The sequence below is a fragment of the Podarcis cretensis genome, assembly GCF_951804945.1.
Source record: "Podarcis cretensis genome assembly, chromosome: 4".
Classification (NCBI taxonomy): domain Eukaryota; kingdom Metazoa; phylum Chordata; class Lepidosauria; order Squamata; family Lacertidae; genus Podarcis; species Podarcis cretensis.
Genome location: NC_137173.1, coordinates 10,286,024 through 10,297,230, shown reverse-complemented (window position 1 = coordinate 10,297,230; position 11,207 = coordinate 10,286,024). Strand labels below are relative to the sequence as shown.

Genomic DNA, 11,207 nt, shown 5'->3' with positions numbered 1-11,207 from the left:
GTTTTATTTCATAAGAATACTTTGGGGGGGTTTTTTAGGAGGACAAAAAAATAGTCTCTTTTAAAAAATGTGTACAGCGTGTTTGTCTTGTGGTGTTGCCATTTGAGCTGGCTATTAATTTTTCTAGTCGCTGTGGATTGCTAATCCCTTAAATTATTAATTTATTCTTTGTGAGGGGTTTTTTGTTGTTGTTGTTTATAAAAAAAGACACTTTTGACACACTTATCCTGTAAAACTGATCTTGCGCTTAACCTAGATAATACTTTTTTTAAAGAAAAGCAACTTCTTATTTTTGCTGTTAAATAAATGTGACCTGTGCCTAAAAGCAAAAAAACGTGTCTCTCTCTGTCTCTCTGTTATTAACTAGCACAATTAGGAGAGCAGGCTGTCGAGGGAGTTGCTATTTATAATGCTAATTAAAGTACTCGCCGGTGCATTTTAAGTGTTCAGAAGAGCGCTAAATCCCTTGCAGGCGACCACAGTGCCTGGAGACAGACAGGTTGAGTATCCATAGCAATGACCACAGGAAGAATGACCACTGGGAGGAGAGCAGAGAGAATAAACGCTATGGTGGATCGGCAGCAGCACAACTGGACGCCTTCATCTGCCCCAGCTGCAACGAAACATGTCCCACCTGTATCGGTCTCTGCAGCCACTGCAGGCCTGAAACTCTCCAAAGCTTTGACTTCACGCCCAAAGGCGCACTCCTCCATTGTCTCCTGATACAGATGGATGCCAACAGAGAGACAGGTGCTATACTACGCAAGTAGGAATGGACACAGCCAAACCATGCACTGAAATTGCTTTTAAACCACTTTGACACTCGTGGTTTCTTCTAAAGAATCTTGGAAACTAGCTTTCCAAAGGTCCTGATAACATCTCTCAGCAACCTTGAGAAAGTACCATTCCAATGATTCTTTGGGGGTAAGTCATGGCCATTACAACAAGCAGATTGGTGTGGATGCGACCATTCATAATCTGTCCTAGCTCGTGTTTTTAAGTGAAAGATGGGCAGTAAGTCCTACACCCCCTGGGAAGGTGTGCCAAAGACCATAGGAAAACACCAGATCTCTCCAAAGGTGTAGAGAAAGCACTGAGAGAGGGATTCAAAGTTAAGAGCTGCTTTCTTGCCCCTACGGAAACTTCCACTGTCCGGCTGCCATTAAGAATTTCAATTTCTGCAGAGCTGAGAAGAAAGAACGAAATTTCCGCTGAGTTCCTGCTCTCATCAAGGCGCAAAATAGAAAGAAAATGAGGTGGTTTTTGCATGTGTATGTATTTGTGTATTCCATTATACAGAAGTTTAAAATATTAGCCCATCGGTAACTCTGGATTTGGACAACCAATGAATTGAGCCCGAGAGCAGCGATTTCCCAGAGCAAAAAAAATTCTGAGTGACAGCCATGGGTGTGCATTTTTTAAAAATCAGCTAAATAATCCGATTGCAACCTCTGCCTTCATATACTGCAGAGGCACCACATGAACCACAGTCTTAAACATACTGATTTGGAGTGGAGGCGCTAGGAGACAAGTCTCAGCCAGGACTATATTCCCAGACATTGCGATTCCTAGAATAAGAAACGGGGGAAATCGGCAAAGGAAAGATTCATGTCAAGAGGACCAGCCTTTCTAAACATGATTCTTCCCTAGGTGGCTGTCTAGGTCAACGAGGAGAGAGTGCTTCTTCTGTGATGGCAGCCAGGGGGCATGACTCACCTGAGCTCTGTGATAGAGCGCAGGTAAGACCTGCTACCTAACATACCACAGGCTGAGGTTGGATACTTGAGAAGGGGAGTAGCACATCCAGGAGTTTCAAGATCTAGTATGAGAGAGGGCATGTGCACCATTTTAATCTTCAACCTAGCAGCACACGGATAAACCCAAGGCCAGTGCTGATCAACAATGGTGTTGCCCTGTGGCCTGAATTATTCTAAGCCGCCATATTGTTCTATCCCTCCCCCAAAGCTACTACTTCTCTTTCAGTTCCACTCAAAATATCCATGGCCAACAAGGACTCAAAACAGAACAGGGGTTCAGAACCTGCCGCCACTCTGCTTTGAAAATGTATCACAGGGCAGCAGAAATGCCTTCGAGTCCAGGTTGCTGCACTGTCCTCCCTGAAAAGACGCCCCTCTCGAGGAGTTTTGCAAAAGGATTTTCCACCTTTTCGCACGGGGAGAAGATATAGGTGGAGTACCTCAGGACACTTTGAATTCAGTCTTCCTGACGGTCCTAGGAAGTGTAGTTCCATGAGGGAGCGGAGAATTCCCTCCTCAGCACCCATCAGAGAACTACATTTCCCAGAATTCCATGGAGCGGTAGGGCCAGGCCGTTCAAACGGTTGTGGTGCTCTGTCTCGGCCACGGTGGGCCCAGCTCTCCTGTTGCTAAGAAGATTAAAAAGGCCAAAGGATCATTGAGCACAGTGGAGCCTTGCTTGGTGGTGACAGTGTCGGCCATTTTGTGTCGGGTCAACAATGGCTAGAAGACGAGTCCATGGAAAGAGCTTGACCCTCCACCGGGGTCATGCCCACAACCCCCCGAAGAACTATCATCATCGTCCCCATCAAAGTCTTTCCACCACAGAGGGGACTTGGGCAAGGCCGAGATGTAGGCACTTCTACTTCGGGCTTCCTTTTCTTGCTCCTGTGGCACGGGAAAACAAAACAAAGCTCAGACATGGTATACACCTCAAATCTGTTAAATAAACAACAACAAATAACCCCCTCAAGGTTAGCCAACATGGTACCCTCAAGATGGTGCATCATCCCTGAACTTTGGGCCACCATGTTGACTGGGACTGAGGTGAGTTGGTGGAAGCCACCAATATCTGGAGACCACCAACCTCCTTGACTCTCAGCTAACAAGTGGGACCCTGTAACAAAACAATGCAGTATGGAGTGATGATGATGATGATGATGATGATGATGATGATAATAATAATAATAATAATAATAATAATAATAATAATAATAATTTATTCATACCTCGCCCATCTGGCTGGGCTTCCCCAGCCACAAAATATTAAAATACCATACTACATCAAACATTAAAAGCGTCCCTAAACAGGGCTGCCTTCAGATGTCTTCTAAAAGTCTGGTAGTTGTTGTTCACTTTGACATCTGGTGGGAGGGCGTTCCACAGGGCGGGCGCCACTACCGAGAAGGCCCTCTGCCTGGTTCCCTGTAACTTGGCTTCTCACAATGAGGGAACCACCAGAAGGCCCTCGGCACTGGACCTCAGTGTCTGGGTAGAACGATGGGGGAGGAGACTCTCCTTCAGGAATACTGGACTGAGGCCATTTAGGGCTTTCAAGGTCAGCACCAACACTTTGAATTGTGCTCGGAAACGTACTGGGAGCCAAGGTAGGTCTTTCAAGACCGGTGTTATGTGGTCTCGGCGGCCGCTCCCAGTCACCAGTCTAGCTGCCACATTCTGAATTAGTTGTAGTTTCCGGGTCACCTTCAAAGGTAGCCCCACATAGAGCGCATTGCAGTAGTCCAAGCGGGAGATAACCAGAGCATGCACCACTCTGGCGAGACAGTCCACGGGCAGGTAGGGTCTCAACCTGAGTACCAGATGGAGCTGGTAAACAGCTGCCCTGGACACACAATTGACCTGCGCCTCCATGGACAGCTGTGAGTCCAAAATGACTCCCTGGCCGCGCACCTGGTCCTTCAGGGGCACAGTTACCCCATTCAGGACCAGGGAGTCCTCCACACCCGCCCGCCCCCTGTCCCCCAAAAACAGTACTTCTGTCTTGTCAGGATTCAACCTCAATCTGTTAGCCGCCATCCATCCTCCAAACGCCTCCAGACACTCACACAGTGCTTCCGTCCAGGGTTTCAACCACCCCAAGTCATCCACTACCGCCACCAGACAAATGGGGCTCATCAACCTGGGAAGGTAGCCCATCTTGGAGAAGGACAACTCTGATCCTAAACCTCCACTGCCTTGAGGGATATCTTCAGGAAAAGAAAAGGCCAAGGAATGAACGTTGCACAAATTTGGAGTGGAGTCCCTCAGGTGGCGCCTTGTTCGCCTCCTTCCAGCAACTCCTGCAGCCAAGCTGGTGCCAAACAATTTGACCTCACCCCTGGAGGTGCACTTCATTGTGTCTCAAGGCAGAAGGATGCCAACCAACCAATGGTTTTGCTCCCTCTCCCCACCCCGGTCAGTCCCAACAGTATTCCATCCCCATGGAGCATGAACAGTCCTCACTGGCTTGTTTGGGGTGTCCCCCCTACAGCCACCTCCATTTGTGGGTTTGTTTGTTTTTGGAGGGGTGGACAGACTTGCGCCCAATCCTAAATCCATTAAGTTCTTTAATTTCTCAGGTGATGCATGTGGCCACTACTCTCTCTTCCCAGGATACATTCAAAAACAGAATAGACTAGGAAGTCACCTATATGCATTCTTTCCACACTTTATATGTAAACATTTCTCTGCTCCTGCTGCAGCTAATCCATTTTATTCCCCACCACGACCTGGCTGTCTCCCAACCACCATGCATGGAGTCTCCTGCGTAATAGCACTCTGGGGGCAGAAAACATTTCACCAGCAAAAGCAGCTAAGTGATTTAGCTTAGTGCTTTGTCGGATATAACCGTCAGAGGCTGCTGATATCTTACTTGTGTGCAAGCAGCATGGTTTTAGCTCATCTCCATGAGCACGGAAAGTCTTAAATCTGTATCTGGGTAGCCAATGTAGCGCCCTCTAGCTGTCACTAGACTACAACTCCCATCATCCTGGACCAATGGCCATACTGGCTGGGATTGATGGGAGTTGGGTGTCAAAAAAGCAGCATATTGGCTACCCCTGAATATACAACTACAGTGATGGAGCTGGCATACCTTACTGTCATGGAAATCTACTCAATATTGATCCAGAGCAGATTCTCAATGTATAGTTAGCAGAGTCAAAACTTAAACACGTTGCAAGATTCCCCAAAAATAGACCAGAGGCCATTAATATTTCATCCAGTAGATCTTTGCTGCCACTGAAGGCAAATGAGCATAATGGTCACAAATCCAATACATTAAGGATTGGCCCTGTCCATAAGAAATCCAGTTGCAGCAGACTCAACTTAAACTTACAATAACTTATAATAAGTCTAAACCTTGACACTAAGCATACTATGTAGAGAACATCACACCAGAAGGAAAAGAGATAGAAAGAGAAAGTGAAACCCAGGCTCCTTCTGGCCCTACTTTTATAGTTAGCATGACCTTGACAGAAAGAGATACAAGAACTAGTTTAAGCCAGCTGTACTCAGCTTCTCGGAAGGAATAACCCAAACATCATGAACCTTCTGCTTGTTTCTTTCACGGAGAGAAGGTTCCAGAAGCTTCCAGAATTAAGTAGAATAGGAAAGATCTCTGCACATCAGATCAATACTTCCTGCACCAAGAAATGCAAACTGACACTTACTTGCAAATACAGGATGTTATCCTTCGCAATGGCTTCCATCAGGCTTTTGTCTGGAGAATGCAAGTCTCCATTCACCCGGCCGGACTCTCCGGTGGCCCCACGCCCTGTGTCTCTCGACTGGCTCGTCCTCTGCCTATAGAACAGCAGGTAAGCCGTATCCTTGGGCAGGAAGGATGTCACATTGCTGACAGACTCGAAAGACGAGAATGAGACTCTGGTGTCGTTGAAGAGGTACCATTGGATCGCAACATCCGGAGGTTTCTCTGGGGCACCGCTCCGAGAGGTGTCCTTCAGGTTACTTTCGGCCACCACATCCTCACACTCCCGGGCGTAGCAATAGTAATGGCCACTCTCAGAGGAGACCCCGGAATGCACCACCACGCTGCAAAGGTCGTACACCACCGAAGCGAAAGCCTTGCGTGCTGAGGCGCTCCGTGGCGGGTTCGCTCCGCCGCTTGGGTCCTCTGAAGACATCAGGACCGGAAGCTTCAACACCAGCGGGACAGAGACGTTGTCTAAGATCTTCCTCCTCCTCATGGCCCTCAGGTCAAAGGAGAACCTCAGCAGGGTGAGGATGAGGTAGTGAGGCCCCTCCGTCAGTTCAGCCAACTTCTCCGCGTCCTGAAGAGAAGCGCAGTTGTCACAGTGATAGCGGTTCTCCGCCGTCAGCATCTCGGGCGATAAGAAATAATTGATCAGGTCGGGGACGGATCTGGAGGCCGTGGGCCCGCGAATTTGCTCCCTCAGAGCCAACGCCAAGTCTTCGTCGGGCTTCGCGCCAGTAGCGTCTTGCTCAGCCCTTGGGGGGGAAGGAGTCTCTTGACTTCCAGGCCCCAAAGTTTCGACGGGCAATATTTGGGGATGATTCTCTCCCGGTGCAGCCGGCTTAGCGAACCTCCTTGGCGAATCGCATGTCCTGCTTGGCACTTCTATGCCCGACTGAATGGCCTGCGGGCCCATTTCTTCTACCGGTAAAAGAGAGGTACTGCTACTGGCTATAGGCACATGATTATCAGCTGGTGGGAAAGCCAAGGAGAGGTCCGTGAAGGCTTCTTCTCTGGAAGAGACTTTCAGGCACTTCAGACATCGGATTTTCGTCTTAATTCTGCCCCCAAACATTTTTTCAATTAAAGTCTTGTTGGCAGGCTGCTGTTGCTCAGCTTGAGATATCAGCGTGGACTCTTTGAGCTTCTGGTAGATTCGCCTTCCTGTTCTCTCTTCTTCATGAAGCCTTTTTTGGGGGGTTGGGGGAAGAAGAAGAGAAATACACTGAAGAATGTCACCAGTAAAACCATCCCTCCAACCACGGAAGGAGGTGCTACTAGGCTCTTAGACACCTGCCAACATCTAAGCCCTGCATCTCAAGATGAACGGCAGTACCAGAATCATATAATTTTCTCCTAGAAGGAAACTGGACAAGCTGCCTCTCCAGACAGACATTGAAACCTATATTCTGGAAGGCATTTTATAAATCATTTTCGCTTAGAATACTGCAATGCGCTCTATGTGGGGCTACCTTTGAAGGTGACCGGGAAACTACAACTAATCCAGAATGTGGCAGCTAGACTGGTGACTGGGAGAGGCTGACGAGACCACATAACACTGGTCTTGAAAGACCTACATTGGCTCCCAGTACGTTTCTGAGCACAATTCAAAGTGTTGGTGTTGACCTTGAAAGCCCTAAATGGCCTCGGTCCAGTAGACCTGAAGGAGCGTCTCCAACCCCATCGTTCAGCCCAGACACTGAGGTCCAGCTCCGAGAGCCTTCTGGTGGTTCCCTCACTGCGAGAAGCCAAGTTACAGGGAAAGAGGCAGAGGGCCTTCTCGGTAGTGGCACCCGCCCTGTGGAATGCCCTCCCAACAGATGTCAAAGAGTATAACAACTACCAGACTTTTAGAAGACATCTGAAGGCAGCCCTGTTCAGGGAAGTTTTTAATGTGTGACAATTTAATGTATTTTTAATCTTTGTTGGAAGCCACCCAGAGTGGCTGGGCAAACCCAGCCAGATGGGTGGGGTACAAATAATAAATTGTTATTATTAATCTAATTGACAAATCCATGTCACAAATCAACTGTGTTTCAATTTGTTCTATCCCTTGAGTGCATTTCTGCAGTAAGTTCAGTGTTAGCCTCATGCTTTTACACGCAAGCTGCCTGATAAAGCAGGAGGCAAATAACTTAACATTCTTATTTCAAAAATCTGGTTGAACCAATCCGTATCCTGACACCGTGGATTGCGGCCACAAGGATGTCCAGTGAGAAATGCAGAGGGAGAGGGGACAAGGACACACCTGCCATCTTCAGTAGTGGCTGTATTCAGAGAATCTCCCTTCTCCCTCAAAACAAACAAACAAATCTCTCCCAAATGTATAGGGCAATTTTAAGGGCTGAGCTTTCACAGGCTGTGAAGAGAGCAGGCATTTGGGCAATCTTCAGGGTGTGTGTGGAGACAGGATAGGCAAACATGCCAGTTTCAGTTTCTCGGCTTTCCAGTTTTAAGTTCTAGATCAGTTCACAATTTATTTATTTGGTTTAAAGTCCTGAAAATTCAGCAGCATTTTACTGAGAGCCAGTGTGGTGTAGTGGTTAAGAGCAGTAGTCTTGTAATCCTGGGGAACCGGGTTCGCTTCCCCGCTCCTCCACATGCAGCTGCTGACCTTGGGCTAGTCACACATCTCTGAAGTCTCTCAGCCCCACTCACCTCACAGAGTGTTCGTTGTGGGGGAGGAAGGGAAAGGAGAATGTTAGCCGCTTTGAGACTCCTTAAAGGGAGTGAAAGGCGGGATATCAAATCCAAACTGCATATTTCTCCTAACAAGAACAGTAATCATTTATTACGTATACTTCTACCTATCCGACTGTGTTGCCCCTCTGGGTCGCTTCCAAGATAATATAAAAACACAATTAGGTATCAAACATTTAAAACTTCCTGATACAACATCATGTTTGCTGACTGGGAAAAGTTATGGACCACAGGTCTGAGATTTACGGCATGTAATGCCTTGAAAGAAAACATTATGAAAATGATATACAGGTGGTACATGACTCCAGTCAAGCTTGCAAAGATATACCATGTGTCTGATAATAAATGTTGGAAGTGTAAAGAAGCTGAAGGAACATTCTTTCACCTCTGGTGGACTTGCCCTAGAGTGAAGGTTTTCTGGGAAATGATTTATAATGAACTGAAAAAGGTATTTAAGTATACCTTCCTTAAGAAACCAGAGGCCTTTCTCTTGGGCATTGTTGGTCAGAGTGTGCAAAAGAAGGATCGAACCTTTTTTATGTACGCTACAACAGCAGCAAGGATACTCATCGCTAAAAGCTGGAAAACTCAAGAATTACCCACATTGGAAGAATGGCAGATGCAACTGATAGACTATATGGAACTGGCCGAGATGACTGGCAGAATCCGAGACCTGGGAGAAGAACTGGTGGAGGAGGATTGGAAGAAATTCAAGGACTATCTACAAAAATATTGCAAATTGTATGAATGTTAAGAAAGATGTAAGATTAGCAAAAACATGGCTCCAACAAACTAGTCATAAAGAACATAAATTTAAATTTAATTGGAAGATGAAAAGATAAATTGTGGATAAGTAATATTTTATGATTAAGCTTCAATAAGAGTATGTTAAATCCCAAATTTGAGACATTAAATATTGGAAATTTATATTATATGAATCAAATTAAGTTAATAATTTGCTGGTAAAATTTATGAGTTTAGAAAGCAGGAACAAGGGTCGTGAGGAAGTCCAAAGATGAATGTGAAATGTGGATACTGGAAAAGACTGTGTTACCATCTATGTATTATATTGTTAAACTAAAATTTAATAAATATTATAAAAAAATAAAATAAAACTTCCTGATACAGGGCTGCCTTCCGATGTCTTTGCAAAGTTGTGTAATTGTTTTTTTTCTTTGACATCTGATGAGAGGGCATTCCACACGGCCGGTGCCACTACCGAGAAGACCCTTCCCTTCTCGGTAGACATTTTTTGCATACTATTTTACCTAATATTCATGTTGGGTGTTTTTTTTACAAAGCATATTTTATCTGAGAAGGATGCATCTTACCGATCGAGCAGGTACTTGAGGTATTCGGAGCAGTCCTGCTGAGCTCCTCTGGTGAACCAGGGAGGCCAGGAAGCAGAGAAAAAGCTTTCGGGAGAGATGGCAGGCCGCTAACAGAGATTTAAGAAAGGTAAGTGGGTAACAGAAGGAGAAATGGTGAAGAGACACAAAGCATTTGCCGTTCGGATACCAAAGCCTGCGCTTTTTCACCTGTGCTTTTTATAGTTCAAATCATGGCCCCAGCTGATTTTTAGACTGCTGAATTTATATATTAAAGGTAAAGGTAAAGGTACCCCTGCCCGTACGGGCCAGTCTTCACAGACTCTGGGGTTGTGCGCCCATCTCACTTAAGAGGCCAGGGGCCAGCGCTGTCCGGAGACACTTCCGGGTCACGTGGCCAACGTGACATCGCTGCTCTGGCGAGCCAGAGCCGCACACGGAAACGCCGTTTACCTTCCCGCCGGTAAGCGGTCCCTATTTATCTACTTGCACCCGGAGGTGCTTTCGAACTGCTAGGTTGGCAGGCGCTGGGACCGAGCAGCGGGAGCGCACCCCGCCACGGGGATTCGAACCGCCGACCTTTCGATCGGCAAGTCCTAGGCGCTGAGGCTTTAACCCACAGCGCCACCTGCGTCCCTGAATTTATATATTAGGTGGTTTTAAATTTCGAAATCTGCTTCATTTTAGCTAGAAAGCTGGGGTAGACAGTCGCCAACAAATCCCTAAAATAATAAAAGTACAGTGGTACTTGGTTCTCAAACGCCTTGGTACTCAAACAACTTGGAACCCAAACACTGCAAATCCGGAAGTAAGTGTTCTGGTTTGCAAACTTTTTTCGGAAGCTGAACATGCTCTGTTTTGAGTGTTACGCTTCTGATTAGAGTGCCACACTTCCAATTTGAGTGTTACGCTGAGGTCTGTCTGTTTTGGCTATTTATTTTGCGTTTTTGTTTTTGCAGCTCTTTTTTTTATTTATTTTATGACTGTGTGGAAGAACCCAGTTCAACTACTGATTGATTGTGCTTCGGCAGCACATATACTAAAATTGGAACGATACAGAGAAGATTAGCATGGCCCCTGCGCAATCGGAGATGGACAGATTGACGGGGAAAATTAGATATTTAAAAGACCAAAGGTTCATTGAGGATTGGGGGAAATTTGTGGAATATCTGGAAAATATAAGTGAAGGTCAGATAACGCTAGTTGGTTTTAAAAAAGCTCTGTGAAAAGGTTGGAATATTGTCTAAAGAGAAAAAGAAGGAAAGAGAAAATAATGTCAATATAAGCTAGGATTTGTGTGAATTTGTTAAATTAGCGTATGGATGATTTCAGGGGAAGCTGAAGGAAGTCTTATAGAAAGAAATCTGTGATAACAAGGCGTAAATTGTTTTACTTTCTTGTTTGTTATGATTTAAAAAACAATAAAAATTATGCAGGAAAAAAAAAAGATTGTGTGACTGCAGTACACAGTTTATTGCTTTCACTTTATGGATCAATGGTCTCGTTAGATAGTAAAATTCATGTTAAACTGCTGTTTTAGGGGTTGTCTTTAAAAGTCTGGAACGGATTAATCCATTTTGCATTACTTTCTATGGGAAAGCATGTCTTAGTTTTGGAATGCTTTGGTTTTGGAACGGACTTCCGGAACGGATTAAATTTGAGAACCAAGGTACCACTGTATCAGCCAGTTTCCTCAGCTGCTTTAAG

At 45.8% G+C, this 11,207-nt stretch overlaps 1 protein-coding gene across 5 annotated transcripts in view; it reads right to left on the bottom strand.

Moving 5' to 3' along the window:
• Positions 1 to 1,257: 1,257 nt before the first annotated feature.
• USP35 (ubiquitin specific peptidase 35) overlaps positions 1,258 to 11,207 on the bottom strand; it is a 49,435-nt gene continuing 39,485 nt past the window's right edge. For all 5 annotated transcript variants that reach the window (XM_079973479.1, XM_079973478.1, XM_079973482.1 and 2 more), the window contains 3 exons: positions 9,504 to 9,610; positions 5,429 to 6,659; positions 1,258 to 2,645 (listed from right to left, as the gene is read on the bottom strand). In XM_079973479.1, coding sequence (XP_079829605.1) covers positions 2,481 to 2,645; positions 5,429 to 6,659; positions 9,504 to 9,610 — 1,503 coding nt within the window. In that variant the 3' untranslated portion in view covers positions 1,258 to 2,480. The remainder of the gene's footprint in view (positions 2,646 to 5,428; positions 6,660 to 9,503; positions 9,611 to 11,207) is intronic.